The 23,590-nt window shown below is 39.6% G+C and overlaps 1 protein-coding gene across 1 annotated transcript; it reads left to right on the top strand.

The window, feature by feature from the left end:
- Nucleotides 1–771: 771 nt before the first annotated feature.
- usp47 (ubiquitin specific peptidase 47) lies at nucleotides 772–22,743 on the top strand. Its single transcript, XM_031736350.2, has 28 exons — nucleotides 772–816; nucleotides 6,218–6,412; nucleotides 8,219–8,335; nucleotides 8,490–8,643; nucleotides 8,736–8,832; nucleotides 8,925–9,070; nucleotides 9,199–9,278; nucleotides 11,038–11,187; nucleotides 11,420–11,515; nucleotides 11,610–11,762; nucleotides 12,231–12,389; nucleotides 12,739–12,870; nucleotides 13,059–13,135; nucleotides 13,642–13,697; nucleotides 15,724–15,836; nucleotides 15,920–16,021; nucleotides 16,210–16,417; nucleotides 16,608–16,723; nucleotides 16,846–16,965; nucleotides 17,114–17,915; nucleotides 18,129–18,304; nucleotides 18,388–18,468; nucleotides 18,563–18,678; nucleotides 18,789–18,907; nucleotides 19,240–19,370; nucleotides 19,477–19,524; nucleotides 19,612–19,742; nucleotides 21,129–22,743. The coding sequence occupies exons 1-28, from the start codon at nucleotides 772–774 to the stop codon at nucleotides 21,301–21,303; spliced, it is 4,095 nt and encodes a 1,364-aa protein (XP_031592210.1). The 3' UTR covers nucleotides 21,304–22,743.
- Nucleotides 22,744–23,590: the final 847 nt, after the last annotated feature.

The following is a 23,590-nucleotide window of genomic DNA, read 5'->3' as shown; positions in this document are numbered from 1 at the left end:
AGCTGCCTGGTGGATTCAAAACAAGGACCTTCTTGCTGTGAAGGAACCACTGCTAACCACGCTGATGCCCCACTATGTCATTATATATATATGTATGCACAATTGTATAGTGAAATCCTCTCATTATATTAGTAATTTAGGCCCAACAGGCTACAGGCTTAAGATTCTGCATGGGAGGATTATTAGAAGCCAAGTGAGCCTACAGTCAGACCCACGCCATCATTTATATTTAGAGTGAAAATAATATCAATAAAGTTTTGAATTTATTAAACCATGAAAGTAGGTCCATCTTGTGCTATTTTTTTTATCTTAATCTGATAATAACATGACAGTTAATATATTACATTGTAGATATTAAATTCACACATCTCTCTCATACACAAACTGTGCGCTTGTACTGTATATCTGTCATCTCTGCCCTTTAACGAAAACAAGCGAAAACACGCACACTCGCCGACGTCATCCTGTCCGCATCACGCACGCTTGTCTGTATGGAAAGTGACGCCAGAGCTCCCTGAGTGAAGTCTCGCGGAGTAAAAACACCGGCCATTTTTCTCCATTTATAGCACGACACTTTGTGCTGGGGGTAGTGTAACCGAGAGTGTTGCGATTTCACTTTGATAAGCCTACAAGTTTTGGCAAGTTTAATTTTGGTATTTAAGCATCCAAACTTCTAACAAACCGACCACAAACAATGTTTGTGTTGACCGCTGCAAAGTTTGTTCGCTGACATCCCTGTCCGGATAGATGCTTGTCTAAACTGTCGCACAAATGGAAATGGTGCCTAGCGAGGAGAACCAGTTCGTACCCAAAGAGGTGAGGTTATTATGGACCGTGTCCAGGTCGGAGAGTCAGCCTCTCTGGGCATTACCTGTCACCTTTGCAGACCATGCACATTAATGATGCAAAACTTTTTGCAGCACTTTTGAAGTTTGCGATTTTACCCTGTCTTTAATTGACTATCTCTGAGTTGCTAACAGTTAGCCAAATATGACTTGGACGGCCTATCATGACATGGCTAACTAACGCATCTGCTAACGTTAGTTAGCGGCTACTTTCGATGCATTTCAGACGAAGAACATTCTAGGTAGCAAAAGCGTTATCATAATTACCATTTAACTGTTTAGAGTCATGACTTGGCTTTCTGGTCACTAAAATCCCCAACCTTTTCCATTGTTGCTAATGACATTATGTTGTCCCGTCAAACGAAGGCATTTGTCAACATCAGTTAGCTTACTAGCATAACATTAGCTTGTGGGATTTAGCTAGCAAGCGCTGTTAGCTTCTTAAATCTGATCAGTGGCAACAACTCCGGCTAATCTAGATGTTTTTGAAGTTCCCCAACCAATTGCAAATGGCAAGCAGTGCTGAAACACCGTCGACCCCAAGCAATAGTTTTACAGACATATATATTTCAAACCCTTCTTGGAGTCATTTGCAGGTTGTTTTTAAGTAAAACTTCTACTTTAAATGTTAATGCTAGCAAGACAAATTGACAAGCTAACGCTAATGTTAGCAGAATTGACTAGCTACGCTACTGGTGAAAGATAGATGTGTGTTTAATAACATTAGCGTTTATCTCAGAATAAATTGATCGTTCTTTGTTTATTTTTTTAACATCGTCGATAACCCTTTTTATTGCTGAAGATAAGTTACTTAGAATTGTTATGTTTCTAGCTTGGAGCTCAGTTAACGTGCAAAGTCTTAATGTTAACATTAGCAGTGCCTTCTTATTCAAACAAGAATAAAATGAATAGTCTCTTTGATCAACGGCAGTGAGGGTAGTCAGATTTGATTACTGACATGTTAGCTCACATGTTAACAGGATGGGTTAAGGTAAACATCATATACTGTACTGCTAACATAGCAGTCATATTCATTTAATGCGGTACACCATTATTTTTAAGGGTGTGTTTTTACTTTGTTTCTTTTATATTGGGCTCAGAGCAATTTGTCAGGCGTCCATTTAACATTAGGACCCTATTTGATAAGCGAGCCTACAGCCCATTTTCTCGTATAGTAATGATACACCTTTTGGAGTAAAGTCAAGTCTTTTGACAATAAGGTTGACCGTAGTTTTTCCAGTAAGAAATAATGTAATCATTATAATGATTACATTATTTCTTACTGAAAAACTTATTTCTTTGCCGTGATACCTCATTGGTGCCTGAGCAATGTACGATGGAGCAAGGTGTCTGCTTATCCATGTACGCTGGGCTTTTGTACTGTGAAGGTTTAGGTTTACTTCCTACTGGTGTATAACGTCATGGCTACTTGTGCTGGGAACAGATGAGATTCCAGATTAGAAATCAACAAGTATGAAACTACCAACTACTGACTGATCAAATCTCAGGAAAATAGCGTCACCATTCCTGGAAGATCCTTGGATCTCTGTGAAAGGATAGGTTTTCCAACTGTGTATTAAATATTAATTTAATCAAACATTTGCTTTTCTAGACCATTATGTACTGTGATATTGATGAGGCTGTTGACTTGTACAGTTGGTATTTTTTCTTGCTTTCTATCCTGGTTTCAAATTGGCAAAACTTTATTAATATAGTAGCTCATCTCCAGTCTTGTTGGCCAAAGTGCTTAAAGTGCTCACACATTTAATACTAAACTACCGTGCAGTGCTTTTCATCACTTACTGCTGCTTTTTCTGCAGCTGCTGTGTTGTTTTAGTCTGTATTATGCGTTTAATCTGTTCATAGTTTTCAAATATTATAGTTCTATCTTCCTTCATTAGTGAATTGATAACCAGCTTTGTGCATTTTGGATCTAAAGAGCATTTTGCATCTAAAACTTGCATCCTGCCCATAAAAATATTAAGATATGTTTGAGATGTATGTTGGCCTGTTGTGGTGAAGGTAATGTAAACTGCAGCTGGTGTTGAGAATAGGTGGAAGTTGAGGTGGGATATCCTGGGATAAAGGAAGTCACAGGGAACTCTATTTATATGTTGTTTCGAGTTAAATAAAACACGAGTGAGGAGAAAAGGCTAATTAACAACCTCTTTCATGTAATGACACTCACATGCAGCTCTACGTCAACTGTGGTAAATGTTAAGTGAATGGCTTGGGGTATTTAATAGTTCTGCTGTGTAGACTTATGACAAAAAGCACTGTCCCAATGATCCCTTTGCCGTTACAATAAACAGTGGGTATAATACATGCATTTAAATGATGAAGGTAGACAACCAAGCCTTTTTCTTTTCTTTTTTTCTTTTTTGTGGTGCAGTTCTCAAATATGATTTATAAATTGGCAGTTGACATAGCTCTTCAATAACAGTTGAACCAAAAAAAGCAACTAGGAACTTTATTTAGCAGATTGCTGATATAGCTCATGTATTTGTCCACCATGTATTTCTAGTGACATCAAATGTTTATTGGCATCACCTCATGTGACCCCCCCCCCCCCCACCTTTTTTTCTCGCACTAGTGCTCCACATGGATCACTTCTAATATCTTATCACTGTAGTCTAACTTTATGGTTACTTGTTAAAGTCTACTAGAAATGTGGATTTAAATTCATTTGTCTTTGTTTATTTCAGTGAAGACTTTATATTTTATTTAAGTAACCTTCATTTGTAGTTACTGAATTAGTTCATAGGTACTGATTTTCTCATTTTTCAAATGTCTCATTTATGTGTCTTTTAAATATTTCTGTAATATGCCGCCTGTGTTATGCTGTACCTGTGGCTTCATGTGATTATATCCATGGTAAAAATAACCTTTAATCTCATAATACACTTGTGTGTTGTCAGCTGCTGCAGTGTCTTTGTAGGCGCTGGCAGTCACATTTTGCTAAGATCACAAATACAAAAAGGCTGCAAAAAGTGCAATTATTTGAATATATATTATTATTATTGCATTTGTAGGTTTTTATAAATAAGCTTAATTTAGCTCAATTTTTTTCCAATCAACTGACATGTTTTACAACTTAATTTACTTGTTCTATGTGTTTTAAATTGTTCTTCACCCTCAACTATCTCCACATATTATCAGGGTGTATTTTGGAGTTGCAGACAAAGTATTTTTGATGAAATGAAGAGGATTTCTCAGGTGTGTTTGATATAGGAGAGCGTGTACACAATCGAGCATGGTGGTAAATAGATGCATGAAGCAGTAGCCATGATGACTATTATGCTCGAACAAAGCTCAAAGCATGTTGTTAAACTAGAAACCAGCTTCAACAAGTACCACCTTTATCAATAATCAAAGAGAAAGGGAATTAAATAATGATTAGCAGACAAATAATTTATTAGCATGGTGCACATTTACGGGAAAACTAAATATTTTCGTGTTGCATTCTAATCATAATTTGGTGTCACTTTTATCTACTGGTAAATACTTTTCTGAAATATAAATGAGTGCATTATTTTTGTCTTGTTTTATGTAACGTAGAATTAAAGAAAACTGTAAACAATATCTGGTAATAGAAATGAAAACTGTCATTTTGGGCGGGGTGGTACTTGGCAGCTTTTACTGTTTAAAATGTAACAGTTACAGTCTGCACTCCTAGTTAACATATCTGAAACTTTAAGGGGTTTATATGTTATTTTAACCTAGTTGTTTTATTTCATTTGATACTTAACAGGTAAGTAAGCTAAACTAAAACACTTTATCATTACTCTTCAGTGCCTAGACCTTTTCTTGCTTGGTGAGTGACCTTTTCTGCCAGATTTTGCTGCTCAAGTTCTTAAGAAAGGTTGGCTTTTAGTCTGCAGGTGATTTGTCCCTGACTGGGAACACTACATACCAGACCAGTCACAAAGCAAACTATGAGGAGTGTTTAGTTGAAGTGACTCAGCGCTTCTTGAAACTCCTGTTCCACCTGACTTTTTTTTTTTTTTTTTTTTTTTTGCTTTAAAATTAAGCATGAGTGACCGATTGCATGGCATGTTGCTGAAGCAGATTGTGGAGAATGTAGGAGAAATCTGACAAGTGGTTGTTCTGTCCACCGGAATCAACCAACTGCCCACCTTATCTAGTCATGTGTTGGAAGTTTTAGTGTAGGAAACATCAGCCAGTCATGTGTCGTAAACACTGTTTGAAAAGAGGTTTCAGTAAAGCGGTTTCAGTATCGAGCCCCGATAAACCACAATTGCAAAAAAGAGAACAAGAGCTACTTTTGCAAGTCTGTTATACTTGAAGCCAAATTACTGCATGTCTACCACATCAGTTTTGTTATTTTGTTGTACAAAATAATTTTGAAGAAGAAACTCGGAGCTTTTAACAGACTGATATTCCAACTGTGGTTAGTTTAATTGCTTTTAGTTTAGGTTTGAAACATGTTTTATACTGGTTGTAATAATAACGTGTATAACTCAAAGCACCAGTGTTAAAGTGGCCTACTCTCCAAACCGGATCCTTAGATCCACTGATAGTGATCTTCTAACCATTCCACTGATCCGTTTGAAAACAAAGGGGGATCGCGCTTTTCAAACCTTGGCTCCAATATTGTGGAACAGTTTACCTCCCCTGCTACGCACCATCAACTCTGTAGCTACTTTTAAAAAACAACTCAAAACACATCTGTTTAGACAGGCATTTAGGTAATATTCATGTGTAGCAAACTGTTTTATTGGATATGCTATTATACCCTATTTATAGTGTTTTATTGTATCGATTGATATGCTTTTATAACTCTTTTATACCATTTTTACTGTTTCGTTTAATATGCTTTTATTCCCATGTGAAGCACTTTGAAGAAACGTCCTGTTTTAAAAAGCGCTATATAAATACATTTTACTTAAGGTACAGAAAAAATATATTTTTACATTTTAAATATCTTCTTCTTTTCCTAATATATGCCCGATAATTATATTATTAATTTGAAAAAGAAATTATTTTTTCTTTTTATGATTTGAGTGAATCCATTATACTTTGGTAGAAAGGTGAGTTGGAGGGGTACTAGAGGTCCCTTCTCAATACACTACATGGTGATCCAGGTGTGGTGAAAATATGGGAATGGAAATCCTTTGAAAATCCACAGCAGGGTGCTTTGGTTGTGTTAAAAAAATTAATATTGTGCATGAAATTACAACCAACAATACCACCCAGCATTAACTGGCATGTTACTAATGCCCTTTGTAGCACAGCTTTAACAGTTTTTTTTTTTGTTTGTTTGTTTGTTTTTTTGTTAATGTTTAGCTCTTCATTGGAAAACAAACAAGTAAGAAAATAATGTTTATATCGTTTTCTTTATTTACTTGCAGATCCAAAATGCAGCCGAGGAGCCCAGAGCGCTGTGTATAATTCAGGACATCACCAGCGCGAAGACGGTGAACGAACGGCTGACTCTCAACCTGCCTGCTTCCACCACCCTCTCCAAACTTTATGAAGATGTCGCTCACAAAGCAGGATATGTAAATGGCACTTTTGGACTTGCATGGGGAAATACGCAAGACATGGTTAGTAATTCATCAGTTTAGCTTTGTTTTGCTATGGAGAGTAACGTGGGTTTAGCATCAGCAGACATTAGCAGATGTGTCTGGAAAAAGGAGAAATAAAAGTAAATGCAGGATTAAGTTGCTGTGTTTGGAACTAGTGTATAACATTGGATATTTACTCATTCATGTTTATCATGTTTATCTTGGGTAACCATAGTTTGTGGTCTCTGGATATCTATGGTACCCTGGTGCCTACATCGCTACAGGAAGATGTTTCGCTCAAACTTGCAGTGGTAGTTGGGTTGATTGACATTCTCACCATAAATGAGTCTCCCTGGATGGAGTTCATTTGAAATCAGACCAAGAACCACCTCCTTCTAATGGTCACTTCTTCTCCATCGAGTGCGATTATTGTGCTCGCATCTGCACCAACTAACTGCACCAAGAGGGGAAATGAACCAGAGATCAGTTTAAACAGACCAAACAAAACGCCATTAGTTTCACTCCTCTCATTAACTTTTACTGTTGCACCTGATTTTCAGTCAGTGACACACAAAAAATTAGTTTGGGTAATTGTAGGTATCCCACAGTGCTTCTCTACTGTTTGGGTACAATGGGTACAATGACAGAGTTAAAACAAAAGAGATAAAATATGAGTGAGTAAGAAATTATAGTAAGACTTATTAGTCTTACTTATCATTTGTCACTTGACTAAAAACGGCTTTAATGAAACAAGTAAAAAAAAAAAAAAAAATTAGGCAGTGGTGCAACATGCAGAAAACTGGCAGTTTGTTGGGTAAAAACAATTTTATATCATGGTTTATTGTGACAGGGTTTTCTTTTTCTTTTCAACCTCTGTTGCCCCCCAGTTGGCCAAAAAGAAAATATCAGCTGCAGCTTTAGTGTAGCTGAGTTTGAGTAATTCTGGTGAACGTTGATGTGATTCATAAAAATAAATTCATAAACTCCCAGCCTTTGTTTATAGTTTATGCTCACGCATGGTTCATTTGAGACACAGTGTAGCTCTTTTACCTTCTTTATTGCTAGGACAGTACCACAACATCAGCTGATAATAGATTTTTGTACCCTGTCATTACACGAAAATGTCCATTTTACAACTGCTACAAAATACAAACAAGTAAAAATACTGTTGCTAAAGCTGATTTTCCTAATATGTTTAATCAGTGATGGGTTTGTACTGTTGGATCTGTGTGTACACATTATTCCCTTTTCTTAAATGAGCCCATGCTAATCCTGTTGCTGACCCAGGCCAAAGCCCAGGTGCTGCCTGTTGTTATCTCACTGAGTAGGTCAGTGGATTAAGCCACTGCTTGTTCCCACTGCAGCACTTTGCTTGCTCATCCTCAGCTTGGCCCGGAGAAACCTAGGTAGTGTTGTTCACATGTTGGCTTCAGAGGCTTTCCTTGTTAACAATAATACATGGAATTAGCTGAAAATGAATTCAGTAGGACTTTAACTCTTCTGGTAAGTTCATCCACTTTATAGTTTGTAAACAGCTAGCCTGCAGCCATCTGCTTTGACCGTTCAAACCAGATGGCTGCTAGCCCGTAGCGTGGTTCTACTGGAGTTTTCTTTGTGCTAAAAGGAAGGTTTTCTGCTCCACTGCTCATGCAAAGGGAGTCGTTTATTTGGTCTTTTTTAATATTGTAAGGTCTTTTTATGTATAGTAGACTGAGTTGACTTAAGTTGACATTTTGCTCAAACTAAATATTGAATAAAAAAAACTGCATGTGTTTACTGTTGTCCAGGCGTTGTTGACCTCTGTGAAACTTGTCTGTTCATATTGTGTTTATTTGCTTTCTCTAGGCACCGCTTGACCATAGTAGTGAGATGTCCCTCTCAGAGTCTGGGTTTGAACCTGGTGGTAAGAGGAATTTCCTCCAGCTTACAGATAAAGATGGAGAGCAGCCCCAGATTGCATCTGTGAGTGTTTAAGAATAAATTAAGATAATGATTCATAATTTCTTAAATAATCTTAAAAAATCTACAATTATTTCCCTACAGAATCTACTAACATGCTTAACACTCTAATTGGAAAAGAAAGACATGTTATTACAAGGCATGTTTGTGTTTGTAGGATGAGTCAGGAACAGCAGATAGCAGTGGACTAGATGACAGTTCCCAGGAACGATTTATTGGACCCCTACTGAGAGATGGGACTCCTGGCTACAGTGGTGACTACAGCAGTCCATCTTACTCTTACTCGTCCATCCTTAGCAAATCTGAGACGGGTGAGGTTTGGTTACCTGTTGAATATGTGACACCTTTCCTTTTATACATCTCCAACCGATCACTTACGTCTTGTCTCTTGCTGCCTTTACAGGTTATGTGGGCTTGGTCAACCAAGCGATGACTTGCTATTTGAACAGTCTGCTGCAAACATTGTTCATGACCCCAGAGTTTAGGAATGCACTCTACAAGTAAGAAATCATGGTTATGGATCACTTTGTGAAGATTTTCTTGTCACATATAATAGATTTAAAATTCTCAAATATCTGCTGTCCAACTTCAGTTGGGAGTTTGAGGAGCAGGAGGAGGATCCTGTCACCAGTATTCCCTACCAGCTGCAAAGACTGTTTGTTCTGTTGCAAACTAGTAAGAAACGGGCAATTGAGACTACTGATGTGACGCGAAGCTTTGGCTGGGACAGCAGTGAGGGTGAGCTTATGTACTTGCCTGTGAGTAGGCTCACATGGCTGGTTTGCATGTTCATGGAGGACAAGACCATGTGCCCCTGTCTGTACACTTAATTATACTTTTTTTTTTCTTTGTGCTTTTACTTTTAGCTTGGCAACAACATGACGTCCAGGAGCTGTGCAGGGTCATGTTCGATGCCCTAGAGCAGAAGTGGAAGCAAACAGAGCAGGTAGGAGAAAACAAGTAGTTTTCTCAGACTATTAACAACAACAACAAAAAAAATCTGCATCCAAGCTCATGCTCCCCCCAGAATGGAAACAAAAGGCCTACTGTGGGAAAAGTGAAATGTGCCAGTAAGCCCTGGGGTTAGCTGTTTCTTATCTCGGGAATAGGTTATAAACTGCAAACACTTAGACCAGTGTACGAATGTGCAGCCATGTGGTCTGTAAACGCAAGCATAAGTGCATGTGAACGCTATTTAAAAAAAAGAAAAAAATCTCATACTACAAACCGTACATTTTTTCTTTCGAGCTTCAGTTTTCTTCAACTACTAATCTGCAGTTTGTATATTCATAAATATCTGAAAACAGTTACGTTTTTTGCATTGGCATCCTAACACAGTTATTATAGTTAACTAAAACTAAACTAAAAACTAGAATTGGCTGGAAAACACATTTTAATTAAAAAAAAGTACCTGCAAAACTAATAAAAACGTATTTAAAAGATACAGAAAATGGGTAAGTCTCAGTTTGAACAGCTGGAAAAAAGTAGCATGCCCCGGGTGGTTGGGGGGAGGGAAATTGCTGCCCCCATTGGGTATCTTGGGGTCTTATTCATGAATGAGGGGAGACGGATTGATGTGGTGATGATTTGGAGGCTGTACCGATATGTTGTGGAGAAGAGAGCTGAGAATGACAAATGGGCTGTGTAATTAACTGCTGGATCTGCGATCTTACCCTCACCTATACAGTGAGGAACTCGGAATAGAGCCGCTTCCCTTTCATCAAAAGGAGCTAATTGAGGTGGTTTAGGCATCGGACTGGGAATACCTCCTGGGTACCTCCTAGGTGAGGCGTTTGGGGTAAGTCCCACCAGGAGGCCACCCTGGAGAGATTGCATCTCTTTGCTGGCTTGGGGATGCTTTTTTGTCCCCCTGGATGAGTTGAAAGAGATGCCTGAAAAGACGGAAGTCTGGCCACCTTTGCTTACAGTGAACCCACGAAGATGATAAATAGAAGATGGATGGATGGATTAGTTTGGATAAATTTGTTAACACAGCATAATGAGGCTATGGTGCAGTTTATAGAGGCTGGGATGTCCATGTGACGCTTTATTAAAATGTGCAATTTAAGAAGCATAGAACAGGAAAAGACTGAAACTAATTAAAAAAAACAAAAAAAAAACACCTAACATTTAATGTTTTTAGGAAATAAATAAAAATAATAACACAAATGGAAACAAGAAAAAAAATATGTATTAATCTCAGTAGAAAAAGTGTATATTAAATATACAACACAAGTGTTTTTACTGTTTCTAAATGGACAGATTCAATAATGGGACAAAACCATCATGACCAGAATGACCTAATGAATTTTATAAATAATGACATACATTTTTGGTTCCACAGCAAAGCTTTTAATCAAATAAAAATCATTCCTGCAGCTCTTGGGTTCATTCTTGCTTTACTTTAGGTTTCTGTCACTCTCTGTTTGAGCATTTTTTTCTTTCTCTGAATGAATAAGTTGAGGGCTTGTTGTGCAGTGTTTACACAGTTATGCTGGTTCTTCCAGTGTCTGCCATTTTAGCTGTCTGGAGAAAGCTACAGATGGCAACTGGCAAAAACTGCCACTTACTTCCCCAGAAGTACAGAGAAGTTGTCTCACAGCTAATATTGCACATTGGTAGCAGACCATTTTGTATCCTGAGCCGATTTAGTTTAAAGTGAAATGTAGCAGAGAAACCTGACTGTCCTGTCTCCCCATCTTCAGGCTGACCTGATCAACCAGTTGTACCAGGGAAAGCTGAAGGATTATGTCCGTTGTCTGGAGTGTGGCTATGAGAGCTGGAGGATTGATACTTACCTGGACATCCCTCTTGTGATCAGACCCTTTGGAGCCAGCCAAGCCTATGGCAGTGTGGTGTGTTTCTCACCCTTTGTTCTTCTAAGCATATACTTTATCACAGCAGCACTTAACATTTGTTCACTCTTTGCAATTCAGTGTTGCTTAAAGGCTACTTTAAATTCAGTACTTGGTACAGTTTCAAACCATTTGATATTAAATTGTCATTCTAAATTGATTTGAAAGTATGATATTTTTCTGTTTTTATTATTATTTTTAATTATTATTATTTTTTTTTTTAATGCCACAGGAGGAAGCATTACAGGCATTCATACAACCAGAAACACTCGATGGGCCCAACCAGTATTTCTGTGAACGCTGTAAAAAGAAATGTGATGCCCGTAAGGTAAGTATGCTGAAAATGTAACATGGAAGTCATGATTAGAGAGTACAGTGTTTTGCTAATGTCCTAATGTCTCATTTTCTGACATCTTACGCAGGGGCTGAGATTTCTGCACTTTCCTTATCTGCTGACGTTACAGTTGAAAAGGTTTGATTTTGACTACACCACTATGCATCGCATCAAACTTAATGACCGCATGACCTTCCCAGAGGAACTTGACATGAGTCCATTCATTGATGTGGAAGATGAGGTGAGAGCACCATTGAATTCACCTGTGTGTCATTGTCATTGGTGATTTGGATTCATCCTATGGATCCCTTTAGTCAATCTGGGAATTCATCTTCTCCTTTGCTTCCTCTGTTGGCAGTCGTAATGCAGAACCAGCGACGCTCCATCTGCATTACCTTAGGATTAGGATTTTTGTGTTATCATGTGGCGCCTTCATTGTAGGGCTGTATGTTTTCCCAAACAGTACAACCTTAGTTACGTCAGTCCACAAAACATTTTTCCAGGTGTTGAGGGTAAAGGTGCCCTGTGTGTAATCTTGTGCCATGACAAGCCATAAACCATGCTTTGTGTACATAGACCAACCGAGATGTTAACCAACTTGCTGGTTTCTTAATGTCCTACATTTTTATGCTGGATTAATTCTTATCTAATTGATCTTTCGAAGTCACCTTTAACTCTGGTGTTGTTTTTCAAATTGCCTACTCTGTAGAAGTCCCCTCAGACCGAGAGCTGCACTGACAGCGGAGCAGAGAATGAAGGCAGTTGCCACAGCGACCAGATGAGCAATGATTTTTCCACCGATGATTGTGTGGATGAGGGCATCTGCTTGGACAGCACCAGCAGCACAGAGAGGGTGTTAAAGCCAAAGGTGATCATCCTCCCTTAGATGGATTTGGTGTCCTTAGTTTGTGTGTGAGAATGTATCTGACAACAGATAAAAGGAAGTACCTGATTTGCCAACAGTGTAGTGATAAGAGGGATTGTTATTCTGCGTAAGTGTCAGATAAAAATGTCATACTTATTTGTTCTTGTTAGATGATATATTTGTCTTTCATTTACAGTGTTCTAAAAATGTGTGATTATTCTCTACAGTGTTTTTGCTTTAAAGTGACAAAATATGGGAACGTGTGTATCTCTAAAAATATAGTATGTCAACAGTGAAATCTGCAACATAGTTATTGGTTTTAACTGAACAGTGTTCCCCTATTTCTTCTCAGAGTTTGCTGACCTTTGAGCTGTTTTCTGTTATGGTCCATTCTGGGAGCGCTGCAGGCGGGCACTATTATGCCTGTATCAAGTCCTTCAGTGATGGCCAGTGGTACAGTTTCAACGATCAGCACGTTAGCAAGGTCAGCCTCTGCTCTTAAGTGGCACGTTTTGGCTCCCTACTGAAAGTAAATGTCAGGCAGTGCTTGCCATTTCTATATACTAGACCAAAAAAGCATGCCATGCGACTGCCATTTAACATGCTGCTTATTCTCATGGTGGAAACCACTGAGTCATTTGTTTGTTTCATTGCGTTCATTTCTGTCAACAGATCACCCAGGATGATATCAGGAAAACATATGGGGGATCCTCAGGGAGCAGGGGCTATTACTCCGGTGCCTTTGCAAGGTCAGTTGTGTTCCACAGCAGTCACAGGCTTTGAGACCGGTTGGCAACCCCCATTTGCCTGCAGGGGAAAATGTCTGTTTCTTGGCTAGTTAGTGAGTGATTGCTGGAGGCTGGTATAAAGTGCTGTACCAAAAACCTCCATGTGATCGCGTTGGTTGCTCATATTGTGCATGGCGAATTGTGCAGAAAGCAATCTTGAGATGATTTTCATGCAGCACCGTGTATCTCCATGTGATTCGTTTCATCTTATGGATGGCAGCAACCACTTTCCACTAGTCAGGGAATACACGTTTTTTCCAGGGGTCGCTGACTTTGTGACTGAGGACTCACTCCCATCAAATGCTTCTAATACACTGACGAAAACAAATGGTGTTTATCTTGTTATTCACATCTGTTTCTAAATGTGAAACCTTTTTTCCCCCGTTTTGTGTTTATAATTTTGTTTTTATTGAAGTAATAGGTTTCGCCTTCCTCTTACCTTCAACATTTATTTTTCTTCCCAACAGCTCTACAAACGCATATATGCTGATTTATAGACTGAAAGATCCTTCAAGGAATGCAAGTAAGAAATTCATTCTATTAAATCTTGCTAAGGAAAATGTAAAAATTAGAACAAGAGTGACAGGTTTTCCACAAAAACCGTAAAAGTAATAGGTTTTTGTCTTTTCATTGTAACCTATTGAATGTGTTTGGCCTTTTGTTAACCTGTTTTTTGCAAGGAAAATGTTTAAATAAAACAAGTTCACTTGTCTTCTCTGATACCTACTATACGTAAGAAGATCCTTTACACAAGTTTCCACTGTGCCCTATCTGCCATCCACCTGAACTAAACTTGTCCAGGCTTTTGCCTGTACAGGGAGTGCAGAATTATTAGGCAAGTTGTATTTTTGAGGAATAATTTTATTATTGAACAACAACCATGTTTTCAATGAACCCAAAAAACTCATTAATATCAAAGCTGAATGTTTTTGGAAGTAGTTTTAGTTTGTTTTAGTTTTAGCTATTTTAGGGGATATCTGTGTGTGCAGGTGACTATTACTGTGCATAATTATTAGGCAACTTAACAAAAACAAATATATACCCATTTCAATTATTTATTTTACCAGTGAAACCAATATAACATCTCCACATTCACAAATATACATTTCTGACATTCAAAAACAAAACAAAAACAAATCAGCGACCAATATAGCCACCTTTCTTTGCAAGGACACTCAAAAGGCTGCCATCCATGGATTCTGTCAGTGTTTTGATCTGTTCACCATCAACATTGCGTGCAGCAGCAACCACAGCCTCCCAGACACTGTTCAGAGAGGTGTACTGTTTTCCCTCCTTGTAAATCTCACATTTGATGATGGGCCACAGGTTCTCAATGGGGTTCAGATCAGGTGAACAAGGAGGCCATGTCATTAGTTTTTCTTCTTTTATACCCTTTCTTGCCAGCCGCTGTGTGGAGTACTTGGACGCGCGTGATGGAGCATTGTCCTGCATGAAAATCATGTTTTTCTTGAAGGATGCAGACTTCTTCCTGTACCACTGCTTGAAGAAGGTGTCTTCCAGAAACTGGCAGTAGGACTGGGAGTTGAGCTTGACTCCATCCTCAACCCGAAAAGGCCCCACAAGCTCATCTTTGATGATACCAGCCCAAACCAGTACTCCACCTCCACCTTGCTGGCGTCTGAGTCGGACTGGAGCTCTCTGCCCTTTACCAATCCAGCCACTGGCCCATCCATCTGGCCCATCAAGACTCACTCTCATTTCATCAGTCCATAAAACCTTAGAAAAATCAGTCTTGAGATATTTCTTGGCCCAGTCTTGACGTTTCAGCTTGTGTGTCTTGTTCAGTGGTGGTCGTCTTTCAGCCTTTCTTACCTTGGCCATGTCTCTTGAGTATTGCACACCTTGTGCTTTTGGGCACTCAGTGATGTTGCAGCTCTGAAATATGGCCAAACTGGTGGCAAGTGGCATCTTGGCAGCTGCACGCTTGACTTTCTCAGTTCATGGGCAGTTATTTTGCGCCTTGGTTTTCCACACGCTTCTTGCGACCCTGTTGACTATTTTGAATGAAACGCTTGATTGTTCGATGATCACGCTTCAGAAGCTTTGCAATTTTAAGACTGCTGCATCCCTCTGCAAGATATCTCACTATTTTTGACTTTTCTGAGCCTGTCAAGTCCTTCTTTTGACCCATTTTGCCAAAGGAAAGGAAGTTGCCTAATAATTATGCACACCTGATATAGGGTGTTGATGTCATTAGACCACACCCCTTCTCATTACAGAGATGCACATCACCTAATATGCTTAATTGGTAGTAGGCTTTCGAGCCTATACAGCTTGGAGTAAGACAACATGCATGAAGAGGATGATGTGGACAAAATACTCATTTGCCTAATAATTCTGCACTCCCTGTATTTGTAACTTATTTTTAAAGCTTTGTGTTGCACCAGTCGCAAAGGAACCAGCTTGCCCTCTTGCCTTTATCTTGTGGTCATAATTTTCCCATTATTCCTACTCTGATACAACAGACTGAGCTCTGTAGGTTTTCTCATGCCACTGGATTTAATGTGTATTCTCTGAATTGTCTGCAGAGTTTTTAGCCGTGGAGGACTTCCCAGAGCACATAAAGCGTTTGGTTCAGAAGGAGAAAGAGTCTGAAGAGCAAGAAAAGAGACAGAGGGAGATTGAACGCAACACTTGCAAGGTGCTGGGCCATTTGCCTAATTTATAAGGATAATTTAATACCCTGTTTCTTTTTTTTGTAGTCTTATGCTCTTTACTTTTTAGATCAAGCTCTTCTGCATGCATCCTGTGAAGATGATGATGGAGAGCAAGTTGGAAGTGCACAAAGACAAAACTCTCAGAGAAGCAACAGAAATGGCCTACAAGGTTTGTTAGATTTGTTTCAGTTGCTTTTGGAGGAATCTTGAAGGACATGTGGTGCATTCAGCTTTCCTTCTTTCATTACCTTTGCAACACAACATTACTGTGACTATAACAAAAGAAAAGAGACTCACTTTAGAGTTTATATTTTAAAACTTGCTTCTAATTTCTTTACTGGGTGTTCTGTATGTCAGATGATGGAGCTTGAGGGAGTCGTCCCTCTGGACTGCTGTCGCTTGGTAAAATATGATGAGTTCCATGAGTACCTGGAGCGCTCTTATGAAGGCGAGGAGGACACACCAATGGGCCTCCTCCTTGGAGGAGTCAAGTCTTCATACATGTTTGACTTGCTTCTAGAAACCCGCAGGCCAGATCAAGTGTTCCAGCCTTACAAACCTGGAGGTCAGAAATCTTCTACTCTTGACTGCTTGTTGTACATAGTGCTGTTTTCAGCATGATAAAAGCTGAGTTACCAGAGTCTGTGAGGATCAGAAACAAATGCACAACAGTGACTGGTGTAAATGTGTGTATCAAGCAACTTGGTTGCTGTTTATCTGCGTGGGTGTGTTTATGATTCTTCTTTTGTTCGCAGAGGTGATGGTGAAGGTTCATGTTGTTGATCTGAAGAGTGAGACCATCGCGTCTCCCGTCAGCGTTCGGGCGTACTTGAACCAGACGATCACTGAATTCAAACAGCTTATTGCACAGGTTTCTTACTCTTCTCAGCCTCTTCACATTATTTTGTTTTAACCATTTACCCAGGAAACTCTCAAATATAGTGGTGTCGGTTATATTAATGCAAGCCTGTTTTTGTGTGTATTTCTTTCCAGGCTACAGGGCTTTCTGCAGAGACCATGCGTGTGGTTCTGGAGCGCTGCTATAATGACCTCCGGCTTCTCTATGTCCCAAACAAGACACTGAAGGCTGAGGGATTCTTCAGGAGCAACAAGGTCTCTTTTGTTTTCTTCCAACTTTGACAGTTGTTCTGTCTTGTGTGTTATTGTGTTACAGTTTTGTTTTAAATTTCACAAAGTTAATATATATGTAATTATTACATTAAATTTGCTAATTTGTTTGTTGCCCATTGTTTTTCACCAGGTTTTTGTTGAGAGCTCTGAGTTGACCGATCATCAGGTTCCTTTCACTGACTCACTCTTGTGGAAACTGTTGGATCGACACGGGAATACGATCCGGCTGTTAGTCTTACTACCAGAGCAGTCTCCTGGTACCTTGGCAAACAGAACTCTTTTCCAAAAAGTAGGAAGTGAGTCTGATGTGCTCTCTGAGGGGTCAAAAGGTAACAGGAAATCTGTAGAGGCTATCCTGGAGGAGAGCACAGAAAAGTTAAAGAATCTGTCTCTGCAGCAGCAGCAGGGCTCCAGCACCAGTGACAGCCAGAAAAGCTCTGACGCCAGCGACTTTGAACATATCGAATCCCCAACCCAAGAGGCGGACTCAAACTCTTCTCTCTGCGTGGCTGCAGACAACAGAGAGTTAGAGAATCGGATCAGGGCCACGTCTGCGGGTAGCGGCGGCGCCTCCTCTGACCCAGAGAACCACTTTGCCTGTGAGGAGCGGTCGGACTCAGAAGTGAACAATGACCGCAGCACCAGCTCAGTGGACAGTGACATCCTGAGCTCCAGTCACAGCAGTGACACGCTGTGTAACGCAGACAGCGGCCCAATCCAGCTGGCCAATGGCCTGGACTCGCACAGCATCACGAGTAGCCGACGCTCCAAAGCCCACGAGGGCAAAAAAGAGACCTGGGACACTGCAGAAGAAGACTCTGGAACTGACAGCGAATATGACGACAATGGAAAGAGCAAGGCAGAGGCCCAGTACCTGTACTTCAGAGCAGAGCCTTGTTCTCAGGATGATGCCTCATGGGATTCACAAAAATGTACAAACTTTTATTATGCATTTAAAAGCAGTTGTCATCCATAGCTAGTATATTTATGTTTTAATTACATTTTAAAATCTGGCACGGGCAATTTCTTCCATTCAAGGGGTAGGATTGCAAACATTCTTTACCTGTTTTCCATCCTTGATGTATATCTTAAAAAAAGAAGAAAAAAAAAAAAGGTACATTGATGTTTCTTGTGATCTACATCAGGTTTGGTGGTTCATGTGGACAAGAGAATAACATTAGCAGCATTTAAGCTGAACTTGGAGCCCTACGTCGGCGTCACCTCGACCCAGTTCAAGGTGTTTAGGGTGTATGCCAACAACCAGGAGTTTGAGAGTGTACGGCTCAACGAGACACTCTCATCGTTCTCTGACGATAATAAGGTCAGTTTAAACTTATTAATTTGATTAAAGTTGTTTGCTTGAGAGTAAGCAGATGTCTCAAAAAAGACTGTCACTATCCATAGATAACCATTCGACTAGGCAGAGCCCTTAAAAAGGGTGAATACAGAGTGAAAGTGTATCAACTACTAGTCAATGAACCAGAGGTAAGAACTGACAGACTTTTCTTACTCATACACTGTTGTACAGCTGCACAGCATTATGTTATAAAATATATTAATTGTGGTGTTGTTTTCTCAGCCCTGCAAGTTCCTAGTGGACACGGTGTTTGCCAAGGGCATGACTGTCAGACAGTCTAAAGAGGAGCTGCTTCCTCAGTTAAAAGAGCAGTGTAAACTTGACCTCAGCATTGACAGGTAAGAATCTTTGCTTTGCAAAGTTCAGAGAACTGTTGATGCAGTTTCCCTTGAGGTAAAATGAACATGTGTACAAAACAGTATATATCTAATTATCTCTGTGTGGTCAGGGTTCGCCTCAGGAAAAAGACGTGGAAGAATCCGGGCACAGTGTTTTTGGATTACCACGTTTATGAGGAAGACATCAGCATTTCGTCCAACTGGGAGGTTTTCCTTGAAGTCCTTGATGGTAACTTGTGTTTTTTCACTTTTTTTATCTTTGGGTACCTCAACTACCTTACCCACCTTACCCATTTTAGTATTGTTCTGTACTAATAATATAAACTTTTTTTTTAAAGGTATAGTAAATAATTTCCTTTACAGTAAAGAAAACAAACGTTAAATCATCTGTTTCCAGGGACTCAAAAAAACATCACGTTGTTGAGTTGTTAACATGCTGTGAAACGCCACATGGAGCCAGATAAATAAATGACATGTATTTGGTTCTAGAGTAATTTGTTTTCACTGAAGTTTCATTTAAAGTGCAGTTGATTGATCCACAGCCTCTATAATGTTTCTCAGAACCAGAGAAGATGAAGTCAATGTCACAGTTGGCCGTTCTGACTCGGAGATGGAGCCCGTCTACGATGAAGCTGGGGCCTTTTCAGGAAGTGATTCTGGAGAGCAGCAGTGTGGAGGAACTCAAGGAGAAGGTTTGTCTGCTGCATGACAAATGTGTTTTACTCATAGCTTGTGTTCAGTGTTTAGCTGAAGGAAACGGTTGTATTCCTGTGGCTAATGTTTTTATTCTGTTGGCAGCTTAGTGAAATCAGTGGTATTCCATTGGAAAACCTGGAGTTTGCAAAGGTGGGTGGATGTAATTACCTGAAACCTGAGACCCGATTTTTCTAATAAATTATTTGTATTGATGACACTGCTATCTGGTCTCTGCAGGGTAGGGGAACATTTCCTTGTGATATTTCTGTGTTGGAAATCCATCAGGATTTAGACTGGAACCCCAAGGTGTCGACCCTTAATGTGTGGCCTCTTTACATCTGTGATGATGGAGCGGTGGTCTTCTACAGGTAAAAAAAACTGGGACAAGTCCACGTTCAAGTACAGTGTTTGTGTCTTTGGTATTTTTGTGAAATCATTTCATGAACAGAGAGTCGAAGAAATCTCTGCTATAAATTGTCATGCGTTCACTCAGACTATTAAAAACTTAATATGTTTATGTTAGTTGAATTTTTGGGAGCTAATATGAATTACAGACAACTTTATATTAGATATTGAGATTAGGTGTTCAAATATTAAAGTACAAATGTACTCAAATTATACACATGGCTTTACGGGTCGGCTTTAACTCAGTAATAATTAAAACATGATATTGTTGCATTAGAAGCATTGTCTTTTTTTTGTTTTGTTTTTTCTCCTTTTGACTTCTCATATTTATACATTTAATACCACAAATGAATCAGTAAATGTGTTCAGTCAAGAGGGTTTCGGTTTAGGATTAGAACCTAAATACAATCCCTGGCCACATCATTAGTTACACCTGTTCAGGTGCTCATTAACGCAAATATCTAATCAGCCAAACACATGTTAGGAACTCTGGCTATGTAGACAGGGTCAAGATAAAATGCACAATCTGCTGAAGTTCAAACTGAGAATTTAAGCGACTTTCAATATGATGTGATTGCTGGAGCTAAACACTTGTCTGAAACTGATCTGGGATTTACTTATCTTACAATCATCTCTTTAAGTTTACAGAGGATGGCCTGAAAAAATTGAAAATATCCAGTTGCTCTAGTTGAAAAATAGCTTGTTGATGCTAAAACTCGGGGGAGTGTCCTTCAGATTTGTAGGAAGGCAACAATAACTCAAATGACTACACGTTGCAATCAACACCAAGGTAATCATGAGAGCCTCTGGGGAAAAAATGCAACATGTCAAACATTGACATGACACCAGAAGACTAGAAGGCTACATGCTCACCAAAACTGATGCTTTGGTGGTCATGTGATGATGTGGGGATATTTTCTTAGCGCACATCATGGCTAACAAACCTGCAGCAGCTTTTTAAGTCATATCAGTATTGACCAAAATCTGAGGAATCTTTCAGCACTTTGTAGAATCTACAGCATGAAGAATTAAGGCAGTTATGAAGGCAAAGGGGTGCAAGGAAAGTGTACCTAATAAAGTGGCCATTGAGTGTATATTAAATAGTGGATCAAAATTTAATTTTCTGTCTATAATGTGGACATAGGTAACTGTAGTTGTATCTGTCTTTGCTGTGTTGGTAAAAAAATAATTTTAATCATAAATTAATGCAGCTAATAAATACATTTTTTTAATTAATTCATTATTCCCTTACCATTTCAAAACATGGCGACCTCCATGGAGTTCTTCTTATCATATTAGCAGTATTTGTGACCTTCCATCAATATTTTTGTGCTCTTTTGTCTGCGCAGGGACAGCACAGAAGAACCTCTGGAGTTGTCAGAGGATGAGCGCAATGAGCTAATGAAGAAGGAAAGCAGCCGTCTGCTTAAAACCGGACATCGTGTCAGTTACTCGCCGCGCAAAGAGAAGGCCCTCAAGATCTACCTGGATGGCGGCCCTGCCAAGGACCCAGGGCAGGACTGAGGCGTGGAGAAACACTCGTGGGTTATTTGTTTTGCCTGGGTGCTGCAGCAGAGCATCCAGGCTGCGGGACTCTGAATGTCGGGCCCGACAGTGACTTGAAATCGAGCAGCGCTGTGAGGATTATGTGCTCTCACCCTCCACCCTGAGCTCCAGGCTCAGAAACCCTATTGTGCACTATAGTGTATTGTACTGTAAAGATTAAAGGGAAGTACAAAAGCTATTTGGATACTGTATAGACAAATCAATTGAAAGTGAAAGCTTCAGGGATGGATGCGGAGAGTCAAGGACTGTGAAACCGGTCTGGGAGGCATCCATGCTGACTATTCAAGGCTCCAGTCTACTTCTACATCAGGCTCTTTCACTGTCCTCCCCGTCACTGTGTTCATCTCCGTGTTTTGGACAATAGTGCTGATTATGATTCATCCGTGACCGTCTTGTAAATCCATGTGCTCACAATTTCTGAGCACCACTTTGTTAGAGAAATCAATCAGAATCCTCTTACGTTGAACATCTTCCTTTAAATTAAAAAAGAAGAAGAAAAAAATAAAAAGAAACTACTTATCCAGCCTTCCTCAGTCTCACCTCTTCTGCCGAGACAAACCTCACTTACTCAGAGACTGCCTGACAAATTGAGGAACCATTCATTTACAAGAATTGATGAATTGAAAAAGCAACAATTAATAATTTGTAAACTTTAAGTTGTTTCTCCTCCTCTAATGCTCCTATAATGCCAGAGTAACGTGTCGATATGGGTTGTCTTTACTGCTGCTCTATGTGCTTTATAGGAGCTTTGCCTCTGTCACATCACTTCCACTAGATGTAGTGATACATAGGCTGTCAGTCCTTTTTAAAACTTAATATAATAAAACAAAACCAAGTAGACGATGTTAAGAATCTCCTTGTTTTGTTGTTTGTTTGTAAATTATTATTTTGCTTCGGACTTAATCATTCAGAGAGGTCTTGTGAAGCACCAGGCACTCATCTGTTGTCTGCATTAACCTTTAATTTAGAAAGTGGATATCTTTATCTGTTTCTTGCACCATGTAAAACTTGCAGTACATGTCTTGTGTCATCTTTGTGTGTGTGTGTGTGTGGCTCGAGAGGAAAGAGCTCTCTCTGGGTGTTGGGCAGAGAGTCAGAGGTTGGTTTTTGGCGCTTCTACCTGCTGCTGCTTGATAGACTGACACCAGAGGGCGTAGAAAGCCTGCTGGACGCAGTCTGCCTGTGCAACTGCTCTGAGGACTAAAGCTCAGCATCACGGCCTCCTTTCCGGGCCTCTGATGCTGCCACCAGCTATTCACTGTAGAAATGCCAATATCAGAAGAGAACCTTTTTTTTGTTTTGTTTTGTTGTTGTTGTTTATTTCTCTGAGACTTCAGATCCTGTGTGGAAATAGTTTAAGATGATTTTAGAAATGAATTAAAGTGCTTTTTTTCAGAACTGCAGTTTTCTCTTACTGCTAAGCTAACCAATTCATAAAAATATGTTAGGATGTTATACAAGCTTTACTTTTAGCTTGACACTTTTTTTTTAAATTTATACTGGATGCCCTTCCTGATGCACTGTTGTGACCCCTTGAGGCTGGGTTTGCCACTTACTCTCAAACCGTTTAAGGTGAATTTGTTAACCACTACACCACAGAAAATCTGCCCATTTTCTTCAGCTTATCAACTTCACGGTCATGGTGGAGCTTACCCCGGCTGTCATAGCGTGAGATGTGGGATGCGTGGAGTGACAGATCGCCATTCACACTCGCAGTCACCTATGGCTAGTTGTGGAAGGAAGCTGGAGAACATGCAACTTTTAGATTTTCACCCAGGGCCTTTGGGATATGCTGTGCTAACCGCAGCGCTACCGTGCAACACAAGTTAACGATCTCTACTCTGGGTGTGCACAGTGCAGAGATGGTGCAGCTCATCCAAACAGACTTAAATGTTTGAGTGGGAGGAAAAGGTGTGGCAGAATGCCCTCAGTGGTGATTTGGAACTGTTTACCAAAACACAAACTTGTACTGGGATACAACATCCCAAGGCACCTGTCTTTGGTAATCTGAACTGGTTAGATACATTTTAGATCAGTGGTTCTCAAACTTTTCACAGTGAGTACCACCTCATAAAATATATGGCTCATGAAGTACCACCCTTATGACCGACATTAAAGTACAGTAGTTTAGGCCTATTTAACACCACATACAGTTTACACGAGACAATTTCACTCTTATATGAATGTTATTTATTTTAACTGTCATAAACAGGATGTGACAAGTGATAATAATAATAACTCTTTA

This window comes from Oreochromis aureus, linkage group 1 (assembly GCF_013358895.1).
Source record: "Oreochromis aureus strain Israel breed Guangdong linkage group 1, ZZ_aureus, whole genome shotgun sequence".
Taxonomy (NCBI): Eukaryota; Metazoa; Chordata; class Actinopteri; order Cichliformes; family Cichlidae; genus Oreochromis; species Oreochromis aureus.
Note: the sequence above shows the minus strand (reverse complement) of the source record. Positions and strands in the feature narration are given on the sequence as shown.

Bases quoted from the DNA above. Each gene is read 5' to 3' on its own strand.
- usp47 (XM_031736350.2), top strand. From the start codon at position 772: ATGGAAATGGTGCCTAGCGAGGAGAACCAGTTCGTACCCAAAGAG. The intron at 18,305-18,387 runs GTCAGTTTAAAC...CACTATCCATAG, and splicing joins CGTTCTCTGACGATAATAAG to ATAACCATTCGACTAGGCAG. The intron at 18,469-18,562 runs GTAAGAACTGAC...TTGTTTTCTCAG, and splicing joins TACTAGTCAATGAACCAGAG to CCCTGCAAGTTCCTAGTGGA.